Here is a 26,513-nt window from a genome sequence, read left to right on the forward strand (position 1 = left end):
TGTGACAAGATCAGAAAGGTGCAGCACAAAGACCGGTTACTTCCTTTCAGCAGCATGAGGAAGGTAAGGAACAGAGGCTTTCTCTCCAAAAAGTCGGCTTTTCTTTGCTAGGTGGGTGTACTTACCTTCGGGCTGTGCAAGAGGAGCCTAAAGTTGTAGTCCAGCTTTCAGAGCAATTAAGAGTTCAAAGTTGGAAATTCAACAGATTCTGTACAGATTTAAAGCCCTAATTTCCTATTTGGTAAAGAAGCTTTCCCTCTGTAAGTATTCTCAAATGCCTCTGGGTCTGGACCTGGCCTTTGAGGCATGAGCCATGACCTTACATCTGGTCAAAAGTGTGCTGCATAGCAGTGAGCAGCCACAGCCTGCAGTTGTCCTGACCCCAACCTGTGCATGTCTGGAAACTCATGCCGAGCAGGTGGCGCTGGAGCTCCTCGGTCTTGTGACAAGCAGCTTATAACTACTGACCCGAAAGGCTGTTTTTTCATAGCAAGGGAGGAACGCAGCCAGGAGCCATCCTTGGATACAAAGCAGTATTTATATATTTATTTATATGGGCATATTTACCTCGAGCATAAAACAAAGTCTAAATAAGCCAAACAAAAAAGTGGGGGATCCGGAGACTCAGCACTCAAATTCGGCAAAATATAAATATAAATCAGAAAGAAAGGAGGGAAACCACGCTTGTTTCCCACAAATAAAAACCGATAATCAATAATACCTGCTAAGAAGGCAATTCTACAAACTTGCTGGCAATATACAGTGATTAAAGCTGTGACAGCAACATTTAAACCAAACAAATTAGTGCTTTACTTTTTTTTTTCTTAATTCTTGCAGTGGTGGCATAGTCTCTATTTACAGGCTTTAAGCTCTAACAGTAGGACAGAATGTTTGTGAATTTGCTTTTGAAACAAACTCCGAAACAGCCAGACTTTGGCAAGTGGCCTCGTATCCATGCTCGTCTTCCTTCCTGCCAAGAATGTCTAGAGAGATGAAGCATCTTGTTTCCAGCTGAAGAGAGGGTTTTCCCCAGGCTGTAAGGCTGGAGACATTGGCTCAGAGCTCCCTCCGTCTCATGCAGGGAAAGGCCTGATTGTTAACTCTCGTTACTGATTGGGGATGGGGAACACATCTGTAGTTACCGGTGGGTAGGGCGGGAACCTCTAGGGGCAGTCTGTGCAAATAGCTGTTTCTGTGGCCTTAGAAGCAATCCTATGACCCTTTCATTGCTACAAAACCCCTCTGAGCTCGTTCCTGCCTTGCTGTCATACTGCTGTGCAGCTGCCCGTGGAGCTGGTGTATGAGTTGTGATGTACTTTAAGACAAAAGATACGGTTTGCAGCAACATAAGGTGCCGAAGATGGCATTCTGAATCTCTGATACTGTGGACCGCTGTCAGGCCCTGTGTTTTTCTGCTGTAAAACAGCTGTATGGGGGCTCGGACCACCCCTTGCACGTTAGGTATTGCCTCCCCTCATTTATTGAGCTAACTGGCCACTGTTTTTGAGGCACGCAGCATTCAGTACACGAATGGGAAACCACCGTTCCCTTGTACAGTCCTGTTAGCAGAAAAAGGCACTAGAGATGTTCCCATAGCCCTTAGGCACTTGGTTCGCTGGGGCCCTCGTAAACCCCTTGGCTAAGCATTGCAGGGACACCTGAGAGACTCCATCTCCTCCTGGGCCACCGCTGCTAGCGTTTCCAGTGATTGATTGCTTCCTTCCCCCTCGGAGCAGCTTCCCTTGTGGCAGGGGAGAAGCTCGCCTGGCTCTCGGCTGCCCTCGGCCATGACCATCAGTGAGGGGGGTCGGTGGTGGGGATTGCAGGCAGCGCTTTCAGCTCTGGCCCTCACGGCACCGCCCGTTGCCTCTGCGGGGGCTGAAAAAGAGCACGGGCCTCAAGCCCAGTTCGGCAGTAAGGGAAAACAGTGGCTGGGTCTGAGAAGGCTACCTCTCAGCTGAGCAGACCTCGAGGAGCACAGGGCATCGCTCGCCTCAGTAAGGACTTGCCAGCCTGGGCCACTGATTGCCGACTGGAGAGTAAAAGCTGCCAAGAAAGCAACTTCACGGGTTAAGGCTGGGCAAAAATGCCTAGGGCAGGTGGAGAGAAGAGCATCGAGCATCCTCTCCGGAGCACTACACTGGAGGGTTTCCCTACCAGCTGCTGGCAGCAGAAAATCCTGCTGGAAATGGAGCTGACTGACCTGTTTGTGTATAGGTACTCCCATGCCTTTGGACCTCTTGCTCTCTCTCCAAGCTCCCCAAATTGGGGCAGAAGGCCTCCGTGAGCTTCATTCCCACTTGGCTGCCTGGCACTCCCTGCTCACCCTCCGTTTCCTGGCTGCCCAGGCTTCAGTGCATTTTAGTAACTGGAGCGCATCACCGATGTAGTTCACTGTTTGCTGCCCACAGGCACAGCATGGGAATGAAGGCCTGACCTCGAATCTGCCCTGCAAATAAAGGAAAGGGCCAGGTCCTCTGGAGGCAGGGACACAAACTCACAGTGATGCTGCAAGGAAGTGCAAGGCTATAGCTGCTCTGCTGGGACAAACTCAGAAGGGAGCTCTGAAGCAGGCTGGGGAGGGAAGGCAGGGTAGGGTCCCATGAGGTGCACACAGGAACCATCTCTCTATCGGCTAAAACATCTTTGCAGCTTCTTTCTCTGGAGCAGCCGAGCCAGCTGGTGGTGGCGGAGGGATTGCTGCATCCATCTCCACTGACAGGAACAAAATGCAGCAGCCAGAGCCTGATGCAGTTTCACAAAAAACAGTTTGGTTTGAGCTGCCTGCGTCCAGCGACGGGACCGCAAGGGCCAAGGTTGCTCTTCTCTGAAGCCAGCTTTAGAGTTTCCTTCAGGACTGGAGAGTGGTGTTTCCCCCTCTCTGCCCTTCCACAGCAGTGGCTGCTGCTTTCTTAGAAAAATGAGTCACGGCTGTATGGACCCGGTGGTGACTCAGCCTCCAGGAGTGCAGAGGGCTCCTTCTTCAGCGAGAGGGGCTGGGGCAGGACGCATGAGCGCTGGTCGCTCCGACACGTCCCGGCACCGCTGTAGCAGTCAAGCTTTAAGGTGGAGCTTAGCAGTGGCCCCCTTTGGTTTCCTATGTGAGACACACATAGCTCAACAGGGACAGGATTAAGAGACCCATTTTTATACGGCTTAAAAAAAAATTCAGTAGTTTAGCAAGTTAAGAACTTGTAACAGTAAAAATACCCAAAGTACACTCAACATCACTGCTTTCTGAGAACGGTGACAGCGAGGACCCACAGTCACTGCTGTTTCCTCCTTAGTGGGAGAAAATCAGCCTCTTTTTGCCAGTGCCTGGCAGAGATCCGTTAGCCTGGTGGTGCAGTGAGACCACACCACGCATCCCCAGCGACCCAGCCTGGCTCTGCAGGGCGCGCTGGGTGTTGCCGGTGGTCGTTCTCAGCACATCTGGGTGGAGTGGCTGCGTTGACTCAAGAGACAACTGGGCAGCTCCACATGCACTGTGAGAGGCCACATGCTGCTGGCAAATGAAGGAAACAGGTCCCCACGACACTTAACACAGGTGGCTTGGGGTAATTTTTCTCCCATGGGTTGATAGCAAGCGTCCCCACGTGTGGTTTGGCCTGGGCACAGCCTCAGCAGCATCTTCAGTGGGGTTCTTAGGTTTATCCATCCAGACCTGGATACGGTGACAGAGTACAGTGAGGAGAGGGGGACAGGCAGGGCAAACGTGGAAGCTGCACCTTCTCTTGCTGTCCGCAGAGAATGGTCTGTTCAGGGGTCCTGGGGTCTCCAGGGGTCTGTGGAGGGGGGCTGCAGGGGATGGCCCTGGGCCAACTAGAAGGAACAGCAACTCCAGTGTACAACTTCCAGTACGTCCAGGCACAGCCTTCCTTTCCTGGTGAAACTCCAGCGTTTCCCTCTTGGAAAGGGCTCCAGTGTTGAGCAATTCCAGTGTTGTGGAGAACTGATGTGGCACATCCGGGACCACTAGGCCAGTACAGGATGGAGCTCCCATCCGTGCTCTGGGATGTGGCAGACCTGTCCACATTCAGTCCAGCGAAATGCTTTCAAATCCAGTGTCACAGGGGGCAGGAGAAGTGACGGGAGACACAAGCGTCCCCATAAGGGATGGAGAGGTGTTCGGGGCGGTGTGGGGTGGCGGGAGTTGGTGCTAGGTGAGCCCAGGAGACACTGCAAGGCTGGTTGTGTTTCTGTGGCTTAGGTCCTATGTTCTGTGTGTGCTGTGCTTCAGTGTCTGCATCACCAGCCACAACCAAACCAGCTCCACGCCTGAAGCAGGTGATGGGGGTAAGATGGGGCTGGGGGCTATTGGAGGAGGGTGTACGGGAGTCTCCCCAGTGTCACCAGTCCCCCTCCTCTCTCCAACCAGAGGGCACTGGTGCTGCCAGGACTCACTCACAGAGCCAGTAAAACTGAAAATAATAGTCAGTGAAAAGGTGTCCCATCTGTTCGGGAGTAGTGCTGCAGTTGGCTCGGCCCTATGTGAGAAAGCAAGAAAAGAGCTTACAGACAGAGGCAGGATGCATGCTCCAAGGAGGGGGGGGAATTGTGCCTGAACTATGTGCTGGCACAGACAAAGATCATGATCTGTTCTAGGCCTGTGTGTGAGCAGCTGGCTCTATTGCACCGCCCTTCCCCATGTGTGGGTAGGCACTTGTTCCCCGCACCCCCCGAATTACATCTCTCTACTACCTGTGTGCCTTGGAAGGGAACAGCCATGATAAAAAGGGCTGTGGAAGGCTCTCCACACAATGTGGACACTAAACCTGTGCCATGATGATGCCACATTCCCATTGCTCTCCTTCCACTTAGCCCTGAACAAGAGGAAAGGCAAAGCAGCTGCTTGTACTCACAGGCTGTGCTACTCTGAAGTGGTAGGTGAACTCCCTGAAAGACATCATCACGAGAGGCCAACGGTGCGTTGTTTCCTGGGGAAGAAAACAGAGGGGGGGGGAGGATAAGACCAGGGCTGAGCATCCCAGGATGTCCTCCTAGGGCAGACTAGCAAGGAAATGCACAACCCCTCTCTGTCAAGTGACCCTACAGCTGTCTCTGGAGCAGAAGCAGCACCTCCAAGATCAGCAATAGAGCTGGATTAAGAGTGGGGCAAGGAGGCACTTAGACATTTTATCCAGATCCACAGGCATCAAAAGCACTGAGCACTGCGTGACCAGCTGGTGCAGGGATGTCTGAGGTACATTTACATTTACATTTACAATAGTCAGTGCAGAGTACGGCTATCAGAGCACAAAGTCCCTTCAGCAATTCTTGCACTGCCCTAGCCAGACTGCTATAGTCCCTTCTGGAGGCATCTGTGTTGTGTTGGGGTGACAATTCACGAGTGTGGATTCTGTAAGCCCAACCCTACCTACCTGCGTGTCCGTGGCATTGGTGGGGCTGTCTATGCTCACGGCATCCTGGCAGGGGTCGCTGTAGACAAGGCCACAAAGGGAGACGGTCAACGTGGAAGAGGAGCTGGGGAGACAAGATGTGGTGAGACCCTGGAAGGCACCAGCCTCTGCTGTCTCTTACCCAAGATGGGCAACAGACACCACAGTGACATGGCACAGTATCCTGCTGACTTCAGGGGTGCAGAAACACCGAAGAAAGCAGCCCTGCCCACTCACTTCATCTCCAGGGTCAGGCTGGTGTTCACTGCTGTGAGCTGGCTGACAGGGATGCGGTAGGTGAAGTTCCCAGTCCTAGGGAGAAAGAGAGTGCATTAGACCTGACTGCAGCATTGCAGCTGGCTGTGAGATGGCCGGGACAGGACCCAAAGTCTCTGTTGGGCTCAGACTTCAGAGGGGAGGGCTTCCCAGGCTAGTTCCCAAGGGCGAGCTCATCATCAAATGCAGTCTTCCTGCACTCTGGGTGAAGGAGCAGGGCTGGACCCCGAGCCCCAGCTCCTCTGTCCAAGGAGCGGCAAGGGCTGCCTCTGGGTGATCGTAGGGAAAGGCCCAAAGCTCCAGGAGCTGCCCACCTGCTTCTGGAGCTCCCCAAGATGCCACCGACGTGCCAGCAGCTATCCCAGCCTTGCTCACCTGCATGTGTTGCTGGCTGTGCAGTACTGGGACTGGATGGCCATGTCGATCTCCATGATCCGGATGGAGTGCAGCACTGGGCTTGGTCCTGCAGGTGGGAGACGGGCAATGTAGTAACGGCAAAGGGATGACAGCTGGGGCAGCCTGGGTGAGGAGGGCTGGCAGGGACGCCGGGCACTGAGACTGTCTTTCCGCATCCCCATGCCATCAGAGAGAAGGGCCACACTGCCGCAACGCTGCGCTAACACCACGACCAGCCACGGAGAGCCAGGAGCAAGGCTGCCTCAGGCTCTGCCAGTGGCTGGTCAGCAAACTCCTTTCCCTCTGCTACCAACATGACTGAACCTGTGTGTTTCTTCCTCTAAATCTAATTTGGAAAAGGCTAATTGGTGGGGCTGTGAAGGGAGTTGCCTAACGGCAGCCTCAGAAGGGAACCAAGGGACTAACACGACCAGAAAGCGTAGGGCAGCAGGGGAAGGAAGCGCAGGGCTGGAGGTTGAACCTGGCTGCACTGGAAGAGCTGAGGGCAAACAAGCCACAGCCCAGGGACACAGCGAGGGAACCAGATGATGGAGGATACCCCAGAAGGCTGCCCAGGGGTACGGTGCTGCTGTGGGGATGGAAGAGGAGAGGGCCCACCTACCATCTGTGCTGGGATCCTCTGTGCGGGGCCACTCGCTCACCGGCTGCTTGACGCTGCGCTGCTGCCGGGCCTGCCCCAGCGGGGAGTTGCTGCGGGAGAGCGAGAGGTTGGAGATGTACTTGGATTTGCCCTGGAGGTGGGTGAAGGGGGAGGAGGGGCTGGCATTGGGGCTGCCGAAGCTCTGAGACCTGTCAGGCGTCTTTGGCCACTTGGTGTAGGAGGTCGCTTTTCCGGTGACGCCCCTGGATTTGGCTTTGATATTTGTCACTGGCAGGAGTGAGGTCTGACTTTGGTCTGCAAAGGAAAGGGAGAGAGGTTGCGCTGAGAGGCAGAGGCTGGCAGCATTCCTGCCTCCAAGGCCAGTGCAGAGAGAAGGGCTGTCAGCTCTGGGCTCGTCCTGTCCCAGCGTCACCTCCGGCATTACACCCCCATGTGTAACAGCCTCCATGCCTGGAGAGAATGGTGCAAAATCCTTGCAGCACAGGGAAGCTGTGACAGGCTGTGGGAACAAAGAGCGGGCACCGCACCGCCCTTGCATAGGGCAGTATTTAAGGCATGACTCCAGGGCTGTTAAAGCTCTGCTCTGACTGCCTGAGGTGCTGTTGCTCCTACAATGGTGATAGAGTAAGAGAGCTTGCAAAAGCCCTGTTTGGGCAGCCAAGAGGCAGCACAGCTCCTGGCCTGCCAAAACCCTGCTCAAAGCAAACACAGGCCTGAGGCCAGACTGCAAGGTATGGCTGCTTGGGCACACTGGCCAGCCTGGCGTAGCCTCTCATGGCCCTGTCCTGGCTGAGCTCCAGAGACCTTCCAGTCCCCACTTACCCTGGCAGTGTGATCAGGGATGTACAAAACCACGCCGCAAAGGAAGCAAAGGCTGCGCAGCCTGGCAGTCCCACTTTGCCCCCTGGCTGCCTGCTGGAGCAGGTCTCAGCCCCTCCAGGCAGTGGGTGTGGAGGAAACCGGGTACCTTGTGGAGGCTGCATGTCATTTTCATAAGGTGCAGAGAGAGGTGAGAAACCAGGTGAGGGATCTGAGGTGACACAGTGGTGGGACGGACAGCGCAGGGTTGTCCCAGCACCTCCTGCTGGGCTGGTACTTACCTGTCCTGTTAGTGGCATGAGTAGGGCTGGTCTCAGAGAGGGCAATGGAGGAGACGTTGGTGGGAGCAGCAGAGCAGCACATGGAGAAACAAGGTGGGTTGAAGCATGCTAGCACACTGTGACCGGGTGAACTGCTGAGCAAGTCAAGCACATTTGCTGTGACTGCAGGGCAAAGAGGAGAGATGCTTGGAATAAGCCAAGGGAAGGAGCATCACACGCCATCAGCATCCCATCCATGAAACCACAGCCCCAGGACCTCCCAGCATGAAGACAGCTCCATGTCACTGAGCCCGTGGCATGGAGGTACAGCTGTGACCATCACCCAGCACCACAACCCCTGTGTGTCTGCTGTGCCCGCTGCTGTGCTGTGACCTACCGTGCTGTGTGGGGGTCTTGCTACTGGCTCTGTCTGATGCAGCTGTGGATCGCACCATCTGCGTTTTATCAAAGTTCTGGCTTGCCCTGAAATGTAGGGAAACACAAGTGAAAACCTCTACCACAGGGAACCATGGTGTCACTTGTACGTGAAGAGAGAAGCAGCTGTAGCAGTGAGTGGGTCGATGGGACCAGGTACACAGAGCAAGAGCAGGCATAGAGTGCAGTGGTGAGGAGCAGTAAAGACTGGAGTGCTCTGGGAAAGGAAAGCAAGGCAGGAGAGAGGCACACAAGCCACAAAGACAGCTAGGAGAGCTAGGAAATGTCACAAAAGATGGTGTGGCTGTCCCATGGCATGGACAAGCCTAATCTGGTTCAGAGGACACAAGCAATGCTCCCTTGGTGCTCACTGTGGAAAAGACTACTCAGTGAATTTACTTTCTAATAGTGATCTCTGGGGTGGATTTACATGCCTGGGTCTCAGGATGTGAGATACTTCCTCACCTTGTGTTTTGTGTTGTTTTTTGTTTTTTAGAAATACACACAATCCCACCTAGATTTGCCCTACTCAATTTCAGGCATTTCACTGAAGCTGAGGAAGCCACAGGCACCTCATGTGGATGGTGGGGCAAATGTGAAAAGTGAGGAACCACTGCCTGGTGCTGTTTTTCTCCCCTTTTCTTTTTTTCTAGGCACCAGCTACTGCCTGTGGAGAGATGGGATAAACACAGCCTCTTGCCTTCACAGACTGCAGCTGCCCACCAGGCAGAGATTCCTACTCAGTTCCTAACAAAGAAATTAAAGATTTCACCTGTCCAGTCCCTCCTCAGTTCAGTTTGCTCTGTCCCACGTTTTGCTTGTCCTGAAACAATGTCCTATCTGTCCCCTTAGCATTGCTCAAGGTTTATCAAAGATAAATGGAGCCTTTGTTCATTTAGAGAAACCCAAATACCACTGTCACCTGCAAGACTTAACTTATTACATATACTTCTTTTTTTAGTTAAAGGAGACACAATAGTGGTCTCCTGGAGGACACGTGGACACCAGCCTCTGGAGCCAACCTTTATCCCAGCTGAAGATCTACCTCTATCCCTCAAGGTCCTCCACTGCCTTTGTCAACACTTTCCATGCCTGGTTTTATCTTGCGTCCCACGAGCAACTACTTTTTTAATAGCTTCTTGTGAAATACTGCTGTGTAGTTCTAAAAAGAACAAATTAACATGCCTTCCACTGCTCTTTATGCAGCACTTTGTTCAAAGGGTGCTGACAGACAAATAAGACCTGTTTTCCTTTAAAGGGAAGTACGTTGCTGCAGCCCTGCAGATCACATCAACAAAGATGCTTTAAGTGTCTGTTCCCAATTAGTAGCTCAGCCAACTTTCCTGGTGTTGCAGTAAGATATTTAAGGCCATACCTCTCAAACATGCTTTCTATTTATTTTTCTGAAGATATTGCTTTTCCTGCAGTGGCAAAATATAGGAGTGGAGTTTATAGACCAGTTGGACACTTCAGTAACTTGCCTGTTAGTGAGTCAGACACCAGGAGAACTGAGTCAGTAATTCTCAAGCATTCCCGGTAGTAACGGCTCATATAAAGAAACAATTAAGGTTTTGTTGTTGTTCTTGTTCTTGTTGTTTTTTTATGTCCTTCTTTTGCACACTAAGCTGTCCTATAATTTAGAGTGACCCTTCATAATAAAACTACTCATATATGAAGAGAGGGTAGGAACATCTTTTGGGCTAATTCTTCAGTCTCCATCCTTTTCAAATACTCCCTTCACTTCTTTCATACTGCCCACTCCTGCTCTACCTGCAGTATGAAACTTCTTTATTTAGCCTTTGATTCACTGCTTCTTCAATCCACTATTCCTAATTTCCCTTTCATATTGCCTGACAGGGTCCATAGTCCTTCCTCCTGGAGCTCCAGCTGCTGAGCTGTATTTGTATCCCTTTCTTTGCCTTCACGTTTTGCCTAAGATTCTTTGTCTTCTGTGGTGCAGATGGGAGAAAGAAGAGGAACTGAGAGAAAGGATGCAACAATTAAATAACAGTAGAATGAAAGAGTAACGTACCGTGGGCATAGAGCGACCGGGACCCCAGGACCCCTGTGCCGAAAGAGGGCCAGGAGACAGGCAGTGGGCACAGCAAAAGAGCTATAGGGCAGTGAAGGGAGAAGGGAAGAAAAGGAGGGTTGGTAGAAGTGAGGAAGGGCAAGGGGGAATGAAAGAGGGCATGGAAGATAATGGAAATGGAAAGACAAGAAAGGGAAAATTAAAGTGAAAGTAGAAAGAAAATGGGTTGGATGGGAGATGTAACCAGAACAAGAGGGAGAGAAGTAGGACAGGGAAAAGAGAGAGAAAAAGAGACTCATTATCTGGTACTGTGAGCTCCCAAAGGAGTGAAGTGTGCTGAAACTGAATGCCCAGCACAGGCTAACCATGTGCACAGTGTGCTGGGGCCACTCCCTCGATACTCTCTCCACATTAAGGACACTGCTTGCAGTCTGCACCCTTGCCTCATACGGACTGGTCCAGCCCCACCAGAGGCAGTGGGACTGTGCTGTTTCAGTCCAGCAGAAGAGGCATCCAAATAACATTCAGACAGGCCATGAGTATGTGAGCAGCCAAACATCAGGACATTTTCTTTTTCTTCTCCGTTCCTCACTTCTTGCTGTGAACAACGTAAGGCTTGGATGCATGGATACATTTGGCTGGCTTTACAGCATGGCTCACTGGAGCTGTGGTTAGTAACCCCATGGTGGCTGCTCTTCCTGCCTCAGACTGCCCCAGGCACCACATCCTTCCCACAGAGCCCAGAGGTACCTACCCATCGATGTCCACAAGGTCCTCCTCACTGCGCAAGCTCAGCACATAGAGTGTGGACATGGACACCACACTGAAAAGACAGAGAGAGGTACAGGCTGAGGACAGGCATGAGGATGGCACATCGCATGATGCTGACCTGCTTCCAAGGGATTTCAGCCCATGAAAGAAACTGGAGGTCCACAGCCCCTCAATGTCTACTCCACAGATGATAATAAAAGCTAGACCTCCTTGTTCTGAGGCACCCGTAAGCCTCCCTACCACCCCATGGTGCTGGGAAGCCTCCAGGAGGTAGTAAGAAGTGAGACCACTCCTTGGAAATGAAGCAAACTGTGTTTCCAGCACTGCCTGTTTGGTTGGCCCAGCCTAGACCAAGCCGATGAGCTGGAGGGAGATGGTGAAGCAGCAGCCTGGGTGCATGGTCTCACCTGAAGGCCATGATGATGACCAGGGCAATGATGGTGCCTTGCAGGAAGCGCTGACTGATACAGGCCTGCTCCGGGACAACTGATGGTGACTACAAGACAGAAATCCCAATGTCAGCTCAGGACTCTTTATCACTCTGGTCCTCTCTGCTTCTGAACACAGTTCCCACCCATCACATTCCAAACTTTCCTTCTGCTCCCCTGCAAGCCCTGAAACCCCTCAGAGCAGAAGCCAGATAATGCCTTCATTAGGCATGGACAAAAAGGAAAGAGAGATGAGGAAAATGGGAGCAGTCCGGGTCTCTCCCTCTGCAGCATGTGCAGGAAAACACTGGAGAACCATGCAGAAGACTGATCCCAGGCAGACCACCTTCCCCTGCACAGCAACGCTTGGTTGGGAGCAGTCCCTTACCTTGCTGGCTACTTTGTGGGGCCTCTTTTTGTGGGGCATGCTTCCTGCACGGCTGAACTGGCTTCCTGCTTGGCTGCAAGGAGAAAGGGGGAATCGAGCTGAGCTGTGCAGGGACAGGCCCTGCCACTGCACCTCGAGTGGTTCTCAGGCAAAACCGTGATTCTCTGCCAGGGAAGAAATCTCTGTGTGACACGACAGTCACAAACCCTTGTCACTCAGCCTGCTCTGGGGGGCAGGTGGGTGCTGGTGCATTGGCCCAGAAAGCCTGAATTCTGCCCCAAACCTTCATAAGCTGACATAGGTCAGTATAACAATTTTGGAAGCGCGAGAAACTCGTTGCTCTGAGAATGCCACTCACTAACTCTGGAAAAACGTGGTGATGATTTCATAGCGGTTTTTTTGGGGCTGGTCAGAGAGCAGGATTTTGGTATGTGTATGCCAGATCCTTCAGCTCTCTGAATCTACTGCAGACCACATAACAACTTGCCAATGCCCCACCACTCCTTCCCATCTCCTTTTTGCCCAAATGGGCTGCCATTCAGGGCTGCCCAGGCTTGAAGAAGACATCCCTTTTGGCTCCCTTGCCCTCATACCTGAATGTCCCAGAGCTCACAGTTGATTTCATGCTGTCGAGCCGTTTGAGCTTGGCCAGTTTGTGACTCCACCTCTCTAGCTCATCGATGCGAGTCTCCAGGTTGTCTGTCAGTTTGCACAGCTCCTTCACAGCTCCCACGTTCTCCATAAATATGCGCTCCTGCCAGGGAACAGGTCAGAAGTCTGAGTGGCCAGGCACATGGAGGCACTCCTTCTCCCCCCTATGGATCCATCCACTCTGACTGCTTTCCCGTGCCCTGTTTCACAGGAAAGCCTACACAACACCCCCCCAGCACTGGGGGAGTGGAGACGAGACCCACCCAGTAAGGCACACAGCCCCTGGATGCGAGAACAAGAGTTCTCTTAAAATCCAACCCAAACAATAAGTGTTAGCTCATTGATCCCTGAGAACTGTGTCCTCTGCTGGTGTTACTCCAAGGAGTCCTCCTCAGTCACAAAGGACAGACACAAAGTACTCATCTTCGTCAGGAGCCCTTGGTTAAATTAAGAGAGGAATTCTCCCCACTTGCCCCTTCTCTGCCCCTTCCCAGCCCTCCAAGACTGTCTCCTGCTTGTGGTGCAAGCTGTTGGAGCTATTTTGCATCATTATCCAAAAGCCAGTGGATTCAGACCAATGGAGAGCCCAAATTCAGAAGCTTCTGGAGAGCAGCCTTCCCCTGCAGCCCCTCTGGTAAAGGCAGGGCTTTCCAGCACAAGCACATCCCTCTGGCGCAAGCACAGCTACATCCCACATACTGCTGCTGGCACTGTGGCATCACCCATGCCTCCTATCCACCCTCAGGCTCTGCTACTCCATATCCCTGTGCAAAGCTCCCCGAGGCGAGGCAGCACATCTCATTGGCATGCTGGTACAGCGCTGAGCTCAGAGGGTTTTGGACACTATGGAAAAGCCCATGGTCCTGGCTACTGCTCGTTAGTGATGTAGCTGCAGGGATCTAGGCTTCCACAAAGGATAAACATGGCACTAAGGTCAGTCCTGGCCATTCATACTCTGGGCACTGAGGACAGAGTGATGCAGGAGAAAACTGGCAGCTTTGGGAGAACTTTAGGGATGTGTGCTATAGAAGGCTGTCTCCTCAACGCCCAGAGCAGCAAACAGGCTGCCACAGGTTATGGTGAGGTCAAGTAGCCAGGTGCTCCTGGTTATCTTGACATAACCACCTTATCTTATCTAGAAAGGAGAGATTATGACTAAGAGCCTCCCTGCAGGCAGCTGCCAACAAGGAGTCCTTCCCGAGGGAGATGCTGCCAACTTTCACCAACATCAGGCTAGTTCCTCCCTGCAGATGTCTCCTGTCCACTCAGGTCTGCTCCTGACATCTGAAAGATTAGACAGGTCTGAAACTCGTACAGGTGGTATTGGCTTAGGAACATTTCCCAGGCACCATTCTTTCCTTCTTCCACTTCCAGCTCCATAACTCCCTTGACCCAGGTTCAACAACCTCCCCGGCTTCCCCACCCTTCCTGTCCCTTCGGGCTGCCACTGACCTTGTTTACTACCAGGAAGTTCTCGAGGGTCTTTCCATTGGAAAAGACCAGGTCCCCGGTGTCCTTCACAGCTTCAGGAAGGATCTCCTTTACCTCCTGTGCAATGACACCTGCGTGGAAATGGCACAGTGGGTCACAGGGATCTGGACAGCGCTCCTCCTGCCACAAATCTTTTTCTTGCCAGAGCAGTTGTTGGCAGGAGCCCTCCGTGCTGGGGATAAAACAAAGGCTGTCTTCCCCTTCACCCCAGCCTGGGCAGGGTCAAGCAGAGCTCATAAAGAGGCCTCATTGCCTGGGCAGCCCACAGACCACTGCGTCTCAGCTGTGGAAGAAGAGGCTGTTCAGGCAAGGCTGGTTCCCAGATCATGTGGATGGGTATGTGCATTACCCTGCTGTAGCACATGGCTGTGTCCAGGCTCACTGTGCACCCCTGGAGGGGTAGGTACTTGGAGGAGCCTTACCACAGCCCAAGTGAGGGGCTAGAAGCCACCTGTGGGAAATGCCACCTTCTTTCCAGCTCCCTAAATAGAGAGCTTTATTAAATGCCTATGCTTCAGAGAGGCCCCCCCTCTCCAGCCCTGTGCCTGGCGGGGCTGCCCCACAAACAAAATGCTACTGTAGGTCATAGAATATAAGGTCCGGTGCTGCAGATGTAAGCAGGGTACCACAGCAGGGTGACACAGGGCCTGTACCTGTCTCAGAGGTATTGTCAATGCCCACTGTGGCTGCAAACTCGGGCTTGTAGTTGTAGTGTACTAGTCGCATACGGGAGATCCTCTTCAGCTGCTCTGTGGTGTCCACCTGGCACAAAACAGACACATGTGCAACTCCTAAGTGGGGTGTTGCTCCTTAAGATCCCATGACTCTGACCCCAGGCAGCAAAACCCACTACAGTTCATGTTAATGCCTTTACAACAGGTCCCAAAGGCAAGAGGTACTTCGTGAAACAGCCCTGAACCCTACTCAGACCAGTTATGGAGACAAAGAACATTTGCACTGGGATTAATGTCCAGTTCTCATCATTGGATATGTTCCTTGGGCAGAGAAGCCAGGAGGAAGCCGAGCCCCATTGCACAACCAGGCACAGGGCAGAGGCAGTTTTCGTAAACATGAGACACAACTGCACCAAGCTTTCCTGTACAGAGACATCCAGCTGAGAGGACTTTGGAGCAGAGCTGAGCCTCTCACCCAGGCTCTGGCAAGCCCCAGTGTGCTGCCTGAGGTATTCGCTTGTTTTCAGGTTTGTCAGTTTTGCATGTGCTAGTTCTGGTTAACAGTGGAAGTGCCAATATTCTTTAAGACATAATGGACAGGCTGTGTTTGGGACATACAGAGAAAGACAGACTGCTAATGTCATTCCTGTCCAGTCAATAAGAGCTCAGGCTTCCTATGACTTTGTCAAAATCAGCTGCTGAAACAAGCTCACAAGGACACCTACGCTTTCTGCAGTGCCTTTTCAGATCCCTGATCAGCCAAGCCTAGCCTGGTTTGCCTGGCTCTTACCTCCTGGATGTCCTCCTTCACTCGGACGTCTGACGGGTGCATCAGCGAACCCATGACCTTCACATTGCCATGGACCACAAGGGCTTCATCGGGGCGGTCTGTGTTGATGCCAACCCGGCCATGGTGAAAAACAGTATCAGGGAGCTGTGCCCGCTGCCAGAGCACGTCACTGTCACTCTCAAACTGGCCAGGGTTGGAGGCCTGTAGAGAGACAGGAAATTGGGAACTGGAAAACAGCAGTAAGTAAACCAAGCAGCAAAATGCTGCAGTGCTGCCGGGCAGAGGCATTCTGAGACATGGCCAGAGGGGTGACATCGGGAGAGCCCCACAGTCCTGTCCCACTATGCACCTTGCAGAGGAACTGGTTTGAAGGGAAGGCCACAGGGAACTGGTGGACATCAGAGAGCTCCAAGCACACTGTCCCCCTTAGTGTGGGTGGGAAACAGCTGGGTAACAAAGCTAGGGATAAGCAGAAGCACCCCAACAGCATGGCTGTGTCCTTGCTCTGCAGAAGGGAGCCAGGAATAGGGAAGATCTCAGCTGAAATTGGGGCATGTTGATCCAGGTGGCCTGAGAAGCCAGAGGGGACTTTTGGGATGAAGAGTCCAAGGCACAGGATCTTGGCAGGGATGCCCTCTCCAGCCCGCAGCACACCACATTATGGCCCCAGGAATATCTCAAGGCCAAGCTGTGACAGCACCAGCCCCGCAGGAGGGACAGCAGGCAGTTGGGCAGACAGTCACAGCAGAGCCAGAAGAGGACAAGCAAGGCTACAGATGTGTGAGAGAGAGCTTTGCAGCAGCACAAAGGAAAGTGGCAGGGATCCACTGTCAGCTCTGGGAACAGATCCCCGCCTGCCCTTGCAACCTTGGCATTCATCTGCTTGTCCTGTCTAAGCCTCTTCCAGCAGGAACCAAATTTATGCTCACTCTGCTCCTCTCTCTAAAGGATAGTCCTTGCCTTTTTGAGCTGCCTGTTATCTCGGCTTTCAGAGCTCTCCCAACAATTCCAACCAGAACCATGCAGGACAGCTGGAGACCATAAGTGATATCGCTGTTGCTCCTGAGCCCCAAATCCTGGGGTTCTGGTCTGCTGCCACAGTTCTGTGACCCACTCACAGGTTGGGAGGGGGTAGTCCAGGCTGCCTGCAATTCCCTGAAGTTCTGGGCACCCTGGAGGCTGTGTAACTCATCATGCCCTTGTCTGCAGACTCCAAGGCCCCTCTGTGTGTGTGTATTTTACTCCGTGCCTTCAGGCCACAGAGCTGACTGCTCTCCTAACAGAGCCCTGGGAGGGTCTGGGGATGGTGCCTCTCTGTTCCTGCTCCTCTGCATTCCCAATTGAGCACTGCCACCTTAGTATGTGCAAAAAGTGCAGCCCTGAGAAGGCACCCCGTCTTCCTGCACCTGGAGGTCTTGTCCTTGCTACGAAGTCCTAACAACTGTTCTCCCAACAGCTGTACCTGGCACCAGGGCAGGGCTGGGACAAGGGGACACCCTCCCTGTCCTGCACCAGGTTCTTGCATGCCCTGAAGCTGCTCTCACCAAACAGATGTGGAAAGGCCGGAGTGAGAACCCAGGTACAGACAGGGATAGCTACAAGTAAGGCAGTGACAGTTTGGAGAAGGTATTCAAGGGCAGGGTGGGGAAAGCCAGAAAGAGAATTGCCCAGGTCACCCAGCGAAGGGCTGGGGACACCCACAGAGGCTGAGGGAGGAGGGAAGGACTTACTCGGACGATGATGCGCTCAGAAATGTGGGCTGCGAGCGTGTAGTTCTGGTTCTGTGCGTGTGCTTGCAGGGCTACCACGAGCATGAAATACCTGCCAAAAGGGGGGAGAGGTCAGCGTGTCGTCCTGCACTGGGAACTGCTGAGTCTGCCCCAAGGCCGAGGCACCAGGCTGTCATAGTGGGCTTGGCACATCCCCTCTCCCGTCTGCAACCCCTCACAGAATGGGGACAACCATTCCTGTGGCCACAGCAGACATCTCTTTTCCTCCACACAGAAAAGGAGGGCCAATGCTGGACCTGCCACTCCCCAGGCTGGGGACTGGGACATCCACAGGCCTTGAGAACTCAGAACAGCTTGAAGAAGGTGTCTTTGCTCCTCACCTCTGGTCTGGGTTGGGTTTGCCTTTCTTCCGCATGTTGTTGGCTGTGGTCTCACTGAAGTGCAGCCGCCCCACAGTGACCTTGGTGACCTGTTCTGGAGGCAGGTTGACCCTGGGGAAGGGGAAACAGAGGAGAGAGTGAGGATACTGCTGGAGAGGAGGGTCCTTGGGGAATGGCCATCTCCTGGCCTGCTCCACCAAGGTAGGTCTATGAGCTGGGCACAGAGTGGAGTGGGGAAGGTAAAGAAAGGAAAACTTTGCCGTGGGCAACAGAGGATAAAACTGGAGGGTGTGCTACCCACAATACTGTCACTGAGGCCTCCAGCTCAGCTCCCTTCCCCACCCTCTCCTGCTAATGCTTATTCCCCAGGAGCAATTCCCCAACATGAATGCAGCCTGGGCAATACTCACGTGACAGGGTTGAAGGGCCGTTTGCTGCGGTCTGACTGCGACTGCTCTATGTTGATTGACTGGTTCAAGGCCTCTAACTGGAAAGAAAGGTTTGGGTACGTGACAAAAAGCCCTTCCCCTTCCCGCCGCCTCTTCCCCAGCCTCCACACATGCCAGCTGTCTGCCCAGCCCCTCCTGTGACTCAGCACAACTAAGGAGCAACACCAAGCTTGGGTGCCATTCTTGTCCAAGCACAGGTGCCTCCCTTGGCAGGGATGAGGTTGAGGGTGAATGGATCTTCCCAAAGTGCCTGCAAACCTCTGGAGCCAAAGGTGAGTGAGAGGCAGCCCTGACGACACCCAGGGGGCAATTGAGTCTGTCTTAGGCCTTATATTTCAAGGTCTGCCTTGTTCTGGCCTTCAGCACTCTCCTACAATCACCCTTACGAGTTAGAATGTGAAAGACATGGTGTTGCCTGATCCCAGCTGTTTGCCAAGCTCCCCTTCTCCCTGCTGGATTTGCTACTGGCCCTTAGCTCCTGCTTGCCTTCACTCCGTGCAGCTTCAGGTAGAAGCACTCTAAGGGTTTCAGGCCCTCAGGGGTCTTCACATACTTGGGATCTCCAAGCATGCCGATGTAGACCGTGACCTGGAAGTGATTCTTCTTCTGGCACACAAAGGCGTCATCACCCACTGAGAAGTTGAACCCCTTGTCAGCATCGACGCGGTACGTGAGCATGGGGCTGTGGAAAAGGCAGCAGGTGTTAGACCAGATCCCCGAGCACACCACGAGAGGCTTACGTTTGTTGGGGGCAGGACGAGCCATGCACCCAGAAACAGAGGCAACAAGGGGTCTGCAGGGCACGGTACATGTCCCAAGTAAACCACCCCGCCTGGGAAGGTCCCTGGGCTCACCTCCACGTGCCACCACAGACGAACAGTGACTGTTCATGAACGGTCCCACCTCAACAGACTGAGGCCACCTCTACTTACACATATGGCCACAAAATAATCCTGAGGCACAGCAAGCACAAGGGAGGAGAAGGAGGATGGGTTGGGGCAAAGGAGAGAGCGTCACATAGCTGCAGAGCACCAGCACGTGCTGTGCCAGTCGTGCAGGCGGTCCGTCTTGCTCTGCACCAACACTGCTCCGGGGTTCCCAGGTTCAGACATGAACCCAACACCTTGCCCAAGCCCTGCACAGCAATCTGTCCTGTCATGCAGGATAAGAGGCCTGAGAAGGTCTGTATCATCCCCTTAGAGCTGCAAGCATCGCTTGAACAAAGCTTGAGTCTTCAACTGGAAAGAAATGTGGTTCCTGTGACTAGGATTTGATGAGGATGCTGGGGTAAACATCCCTCTATATGCTAAACCACAGTACTAACACAATAGAAGAGAGAAGTATACAAGAAGTATAAGAGAGAATAAAACAAGCAAACAAAAAAACAAAAAAAACATGACAGCCATGAGCCAGCAGCCAGCATCTCCTTAGCCCTGGCTCAATGCATGCTGGTGACACCGAGCACAAAGCAGCAGCCTGCCCAAAGCCTGGGCACCTGCCTGCAGCACCTCAGGCTGGTCCCACAGCTCCGCTCACTCCACCACCGCGCTCCGGACGCTGCCTGTGCTGCCCTGCTGCCGGCCGGTGCTGCCTGCGCACCAGGCTCCTGCCGACACCGCCGACACCTGCTCCGGCTGCTGCCAGCAGCTTCCAGCTCCCACTGGCATGGCCAGAGGAGGAAGAGGGGGCCCTGGCTGCCCAGCCAACACGCACCAGCTGGGGAGGTTTAATCTGCATCTCCCTAACAGGCTGGTGGCCATGGGAACGAGGGAAATATGTGGCCTTTGCAGCAAGTCCCCTTTCTCTCACCATCCGAGAGCCCTGACCTGGGCTGGTGGGCCCCCGGGATGTGCTGCCTGCCTGGAGGAGATGCCTCTCGGCTTGCCTTCCCATCAACAATTTCTAGCAGAACACCAGAATCCCACCTTTTTGCCTTTTGTTTTTTTTTTTGTGCCTAAAGAAATATTCAGGAGGAGAAAGGTAGCTCAGCCTAGCCTCTGACATAAGTCTTAAAAATTACTGAGTACTCTTCCATGAAAACAAACTACCTCTGACTTCCACCTCTAGGTCTCAGTACAGACAGATGGACACTGGGGAGGAGTACAGACTGACAGTGATGGATGGGGCAGACCGCAGCGAACTCCAGGAAGCAGAGACATGCAAGGGCTACTCTCACCCCCCCCACACGCCTGGCTGCCACCTCCTTTCCTCTGCGACAACAGCCCTCCATGCCCTCGCACGGTTACTGCCAGGTGAAGTCTGGGGGGACTTTCCAGGCTGTCATGGATGCCCGTGAGCAAGCAGTCATCGCTTGCACCCGAGGGACCGAGGCCGCCCGTGCCGCCCCTGAATACAAACCAGACGGTGGGAGCAGAGCGCTACCTTAGCCTAGAAGCACGAAAGGAATTCCCCTTTGTGGTCGCCCTCCTCCTGGCCACAACCCCGAGTTCTTCATCTGGCTCTTCTCTCTTGGGCTGGCCCTGGCACCCTCTGTGCTCGCCCATGGGTGCTGGAGCCCTTTTCCCAGCTGCTTCCACCAAGACGCCCTGCCCCTGAGCTGCCTCCGCATGCCCAGGATCCCAGGCATTAACCACTTGCCTCAGGGGTTTGTAACAGAGAAAGCAGAGGAATGGGAAGGGCTGGCCGAAGTTCCAAACCGTGGATGCTTCCAAAACATGCTCTGGTTAACATCACTCAAACTGATGGCTGCTAAACACATGCCGAAAACAAGACGACAGGCTCCCCCTGTCTCCAGAAACACTTGGCCCCTCCACAGGCCCGTTCTCAGAGGCCCCCTTTCCCCGAGCTCCCAAAGGACTGAGCTGTCCCGATGGCCGTGACCGGTGCCAACCTCCAGAGTGGGGTCCCTGCTTTCAGAGTGCACCCCACTGCAAATGGTGCATGGGCTGGGGTATCCACCGGATTGTAAATCCCTCCTGGAAGCAGCAAAGCCATGTCCCCACTGCCATGCAGCCTTTCTTTTGCCCCAGGCCCTATCCTCAGGAGGCAAGCTGGCAGCAAGTCTCTCCCAAGAGATGCTCTTCGGTGGGTGGCTGCTGCGACCACAGCGGGCGGAGAGGGAAGGGCAGGTGGCCCCGGGCCAGGAGCTGTTCCTGGGATTAGGGACAACACCAGTCAACAGCTCGGGGACCGTTCCTGGGATTAAGGATGACACCAGTCAACAGCTCGGAGCTGTTCCTGGTATTAGGGATGACACCAGTCAACAGCTTGGGGGCAGCCAGAGCAAGGCTGGCTTTTCCCAGAGAGACCTCAAGGGCCAGAGGGCAAAGCGTCAGGAATAAAAGGTCTGGGGTCAAATGGATTATTTTAGCCAGAAGGTTCCCACTGACAAAAGCAGATTACCGCAGGATTCAGGAGGCCCGGATCAGAGGAGGGGCGGTTTCAGAGCTTTCTCCCTGTGCCAGTTGAGGGTGAGAAGTTACAAACTCCCCACGGACCATGTCTGGCATCCACACTTGGAGGAGCAGGGAGTGCCCACATCCACTACGTGAACGTGCAACACTAAGGGAAAGGAAGTGCAAGGAAAAAACATGTCTCTGACAGAATGGGACCTGTATTTAGATCCATGGCAGAGAATGGGATTGTCAGAGGGATGTTCTCACCCCATCAGCCGTTCCCCTTCTGGAAGGAAAAATCTCCCCCATCTCTCTCCTTTTACGGGTTCCCCAGTATCTCAGCCACTCCTAAGACATGATGTCTGGAGTCCCCCTAATTCAAGGACCACGAATTTCACACAGTCTCTGCTTTGTTTCTCTTCCAGGACACAAGCACCAGGATGGAGGACAGGAACCCACAGTCAAGCAGCACCACTGTGCCCTCTCAGCCAGTCTGTGTCAGACTGATACAGCCACGGCCACACTGGTGTGTCCAGGGCTCAGCACCCATGGATGGTCCCTGAGACACACGGCGTGAGGAGGTGAGACTCAGTGACCCATCACCAAGGTATTTCCCAGGCTGGCCAACAGGACTTAGCCCGAGCCACTTTTGTCACTCAACCTAAAACACACCCAGCAGGACGGGACCGTGTCACACTGCTCTCTGTCCCCTGCGGGATCTGCAGCAAGGATAAGCTCAGTGCTGTTTGTGAGGACGGTTCATCCAAATGAGGCTTCTGAAAGCCTGTGGGCATGGAGAGCACTGGTCTGCTTGATGGGAAGGGAACGGCACCAGCCCAGTTCCCAGAGCACAGAGGCAGTGGCCTCAGTGTGGAGAGGTTTCTGTTGAGCGCTGCACTACCCTTCCCCAGCTGCCTTACCTCAAACCGTAAACAAATGGGGAGAGGGAGGAGGGAGCCTGCTGGCATTTATCAGAGCACACTGTCAGGGAGATGAATTACTCCTGCTCCCAGGAGTAAATTAGTGAACTGCCTGGTTCCAGGCCTCTTCAGCACCGCTGCTGGAAACTAGCTAACCCTTTTGAAGGTTCAGCGAGTCTGAAACCACAAGACCAGTGCAAAAGGCCAAGGAGAAACATACTATCAACAAAACTAATCCAGAAACTTTGGTCTCCTTCAACCAACACAGATTCCTCAGCCCACATAACCAAAGCCTGAGACATAAGCCCACCATGCCAAGACACAGATTTCCAGACACTTCCACTTAAATCCATGCTGCAACCCTTCCTTCCTTTCCTCCCTTTGTCCTCTCCTTCACTTCCTTGATCTAGCCTGCTTCTAGGAGGACTGTATACCGAAATGACACACGTGCAGCCCAGGTGAGCCTGGCTCATTTTTGCTCTTCTCCCAGCAGAGAGGGCTGCTGCAGCCCCTGCCTGGGCATGGGCATGTGTTACCATTAACAAAACAACATTCACTGGTGCTAGGTGGGTCTCAGAAGGCAGAAATGCTACCCAGGCAACGCAGGATTAGTTCCAATTCCCCCTGTGGTGTCCCCATGTCATCAAGCTTAGTCAACGGCTGAGAAGGAACCTGGCCCCAAGGTATAGCACAGAACAGCAAAAAAAAAAAAAAAAAAAAAAGCTGAAAGGCCCCTACTCTGCAGCTTTCTCCAGGAAAACAACTGAACAGAGATGAATTTTTCTACATATTTATAAGCAAGAGGATGCAAATATGATCTGATGTGACAGCGTCCACTCACTGCAGAAGAAAAAAGAGCTGTTAAATGAGCCTGAATGGTGCTGATATGAGCTGGAACAAACTCTCATGGGGCTACTGATCATTACGAAACATAGTAGGAAACTTCTGAGGAACAAAAATCTTTCAGCATTGGTTATTAGAGCCTTCACCAAGAGCAGCATGAGTAGGGAGAAAAGGTCTCCTCATGTCCCATCACCAGCCAACACTAACGGCAGTGCAATCAGTTCTTCAGGAAGCCTCTGTGCAAGGAACTGGAAAGAAAGGCCAGAGTGGCATCCACATACGTGGAAGGACAAACAAGTGGAAGGGGGCGGCAAGTGGCTGCCGGTAGATTCATAGGTGAGCCTGTGCAGCTAGAGCGCTGGATGCAGCTCCTTGTGTGTGCAGAACACACTGCATGACAAGGAGGTTGCTGTGAATTGTGTGCAACATGCACGTGTTACTCATCCTCAGCCAAAGAGTCTGTGACCACGAGAAGAGGAGGCTCAGAGGCGACCTTATCGCACTCTACAGGTACCTTAAAGGAGGCTGTAGCGAGGTGGGGGTTGGTCTGTTCTCCCACATGCCTGGTGACAGGACGAAGGGGAATGGGCTAAAGTTGCGCCAGGGGAGGTTTAGGTTGGATATTAGGCAAAACCTCTTTACTTAAAGGGTTGTTAGGCATTGGAAGGGGCTGCCCAGGGAAGTGGTTGAGTCGCCATCCCTGGAGGTCTTTAAAAGACGTTTAGATTTAGAGCTTAGTGATATGGTTTAGTGGAGGACTTGTTAGAGTTAGGTCAGAGGTTGGACTAGATGATCTTGGAGGTCTCTTCCAACCTAGGTGATTCTGTGATTCTGTGAACTTTTATCTGTTCCCAGGAGACACTGCCAGATCAGACAGCTGGTGGGCACAGTGAATGTACGTGCAAAGTCCTGACAGAAGGCTGGCAAGAGCCCAGCAATTTGAGTTCCTCCCCAGAAAAGCAGTACAGTCAGAGAAGGTGGTACCTTTGGTTGACACAGACAGACTGCTGGATCTCCAAGAAACTCCCAGATCCCACCAGGTTTCAGCATCTCACAGCAAGACGTTCACAGCAGAAAGACAGTCTCATCTATATCTCAAATCTGGAAAAATCTTCTCAGCTAATCAACCTCCAAACATAACAGACTTTGAGACACTTCTGTCCTGCTGTTGGCAGGGGGACCTGCTAAGGGACCCAATTTTGTGAGCACAAGAGGAGCAGCATGGAAAATCATTTAGCTGTATTTTTTGCCCTGTAAGATTGCACTTAGCATGGAACATTATACATAAATCCACAAGCATTCTATTCTGTATAGGTTCAGAAATATACTAGAGTACTGACAAAGCAATCACTGCACTAACCCAACAGAAAGTGTTGTACTTAGATGCAGGAGCAGAGCCAGGAGCAAAGCCGGGTCTCTTCCAGGCAGCAGTAAGTGCTGGACTGGCTTTCTCTGAGGCAGAACAGGAGGAAGATCAAACACTATGAACCAGAGAAATTTGCCCCCATGGAGGCTGTGAGCAGTTGCCCTGCCTCGTGGAAACACTGTGGGTTGGATGCAGGTTCTTCTCCCTTACGTCAGGGTGGATTAGAGTGACTGCTTTTGAGAAGTCAATCTCCTGCATATGCCAGGGCTCAGAGCTGCTCTTTGTGTGCAACAGTCACTGCTGAAACACTGGCAAGCTCTTGACTGGTGAGAAGCCATGCCAGGGTAAGAACCTGAACAGCTTCCTATGGGCTCGTGGCTCAGTCTCTCTCCTTAACGTGCCTTTCTGGTCTCTTTTCTTAAGAACAAGAGTAGGAAAAATCAGATGATTCAGATGATTCAAATTCCTGGGGCTGTGAATAGGTTGCGGGCACCTGGATGACAGGGGGGAAAATATGTTCCCTCTAGGGGCAGGAAACTATAATAGCATATACAAACTGCAGGACTGCTTCCAGCAGAAAACAGACCAGGAATGGCTGGTCTTTGCTTAATGATCTCAGAGGGAATTAAATTGTTGAAATATTCATGGATCTCAAAGAGACACAGATGCCTGCTCATTTGCTGAGTATACCCAACAGGCAGAAATGAAGAAGGAGACTCCTACCTGCTAAAACATGAGTTGGTTGACCAAAAAAAGCTCTTATAGAAGAAAGAAGGGAAAGTTGAGCTTTTGCAGTTCCTCACAGATCTATTCTGGTGCAGCGCTGTACCAAGAGAACTGTCTAAGTGACTGTCCACTTCGAAAGAGATGTAAGCTCACCATGCACTGCCTCTCCTAGAGCTCCCTGACTGCTAAGCCACCAGAAAAGAGCTGGAGCCCACTGAGGTAGTGCATAACAAAAAAATGTAATCGATCAATCCTTGACCTTAACTTTTTATTTGGGTCAAATCCAGCTCCACACCAAACCGCATGTGAGTTCCTAAAATCTACATGAAGTCATTTCAAAGGAATTTATCCATTACACAACTGGATGATGACCTAAATGCTGCAGAAGTAGGTTTGTTCTGGCTTTCACCCCAAATCCTAAAAGCAGGTATTAGCAAGTGACCCCAAGCAGAGATCCAAAGAACACAGCAGTGCAGAGCTGGGTTTGTGGGAGTTAAAAGCTGTGGTTCGCAGCAATCCAGCGACTTCTCTGCACCCAGCAGTAAATACTGTGTAGTCTGCATCTGCCATTGTGTCTGTACAATACCGGGGTGCGTGGCAAATCTCTGGAACAGGAACCGTAACATCTGCAAACGGTCTGTGACAAGCTGAAAGAGCTGTGACGCGTTTCAGATGAGAGACCGTTTACCCAACACAGGTAAACAGTGAGATGGAAGGAAAAGGGGGACTCTTTATGTCAAAGAGAAAAGTGAGGCCGTGCGAGAGGTCTGCTCCACAATGCGTGGAGCTCTTTGGACCCTGCTGACTATAAAAGGTGCATTCATGCTTCTGCCACACAGTAAAAACCATGCTGAGACTGACAGTGGAGGAGAGGCCACTTCAGGGACCAACAGGTTGTGACCAAGCATTGCCCAAGTCAGAGAAGGGGAGATCACCTCTCTTGATCTCCCTTCTCAGAACCCCTTTGACATGGGGTAAAGACACTGAGAGGCAGTACCGGCACAAAAACAGCCCGTGAGAAGCAAAACAGCAGCAGAAGCCGAAGGTGGCTTTGTCAGGTGGCAAAACCTCAGCACTGTAACTGCCCAGTAATGGCCAGGCCCCGGTTGAAAACCAGGAGACTGAGAGGATGTGTCCAGGCAGCGTGCAAGGTGGTGGGGGCCAGCTACAAACACTGCCCTGTGCAGAAAGCAGGAGCTTGGTATGGGGGCTACAGCATGCACATACGTGGTCAGCGAGAGGTGGCCGGCTTCCCTCGTCCCACAGCCTGCAGAAAAGCAAAGTGAAGGTGGAGAGCAGGGGAAGGGCTGC

At 52.7% G+C, this 26,513-nt stretch overlaps 1 protein-coding gene across 5 annotated transcripts in view; it reads right to left on the reverse strand.

Moving 5' to 3' along the window:
- Window positions 1-527: 527 nt before the first annotated feature.
- Window positions 528-26,513, reverse strand: part of MYRF (myelin regulatory factor) — a 63,812-nt gene continuing 37,826 nt past the window's right edge. For 2 of the 5 annotated variants that reach the window (XM_083836927.1, XM_083836923.1), the window contains 20 exons: window positions 18,478-18,673; window positions 17,953-18,029; window positions 17,543-17,653; window positions 17,163-17,253; window positions 15,433-15,633; window positions 14,622-14,730; window positions 13,930-14,039; window positions 12,420-12,580; window positions 11,827-11,899; window positions 11,418-11,506; window positions 10,994-11,062; window positions 10,240-10,320; window positions 8,170-8,255; window positions 7,794-7,955; window positions 6,694-6,987; window positions 6,051-6,138; window positions 5,637-5,711; window positions 5,382-5,484; window positions 4,863-4,937; window positions 528-4,487 (listed from right to left, as the gene is read on the reverse strand). In XM_083836927.1, coding sequence (XP_083693053.1) covers window positions 4,401-4,487; window positions 4,863-4,937; window positions 5,382-5,484; window positions 5,637-5,711; window positions 6,051-6,138; window positions 6,694-6,987; window positions 7,794-7,955; window positions 8,170-8,255; window positions 10,240-10,320; window positions 10,994-11,062; window positions 11,418-11,506; window positions 11,827-11,899; window positions 12,420-12,580; window positions 13,930-14,039; window positions 14,622-14,730; window positions 15,433-15,633; window positions 17,163-17,253; window positions 17,543-17,653; window positions 17,953-18,029; window positions 18,478-18,673 — 2,338 coding nt within the window. In that variant the 3' untranslated portion in view covers window positions 528-4,400. The remainder of the gene's footprint in view (window positions 4,488-4,862; window positions 4,938-5,381; window positions 5,485-5,636; window positions 5,712-6,050; window positions 6,139-6,693; window positions 6,988-7,793; window positions 7,956-8,169; window positions 8,256-10,239; window positions 10,321-10,993; window positions 11,063-11,417; window positions 11,507-11,826; window positions 11,900-12,419; window positions 12,581-13,929; window positions 14,040-14,621; window positions 14,731-15,432; window positions 15,634-17,162; window positions 17,254-17,542; window positions 17,654-17,952; window positions 18,030-18,477; window positions 18,674-26,513) is intronic. The other 3 variants (XM_083836925.1, XM_083836926.1, XM_083836924.1) reach the window with 3 other exon arrangements.

Source organism: Anser anser (genome assembly GCF_964211835.1).
Source record: "Anser anser genome assembly, chromosome: 5".
Taxonomy (NCBI): Eukaryota; Metazoa; Chordata; class Aves; order Anseriformes; family Anatidae; genus Anser; species Anser anser.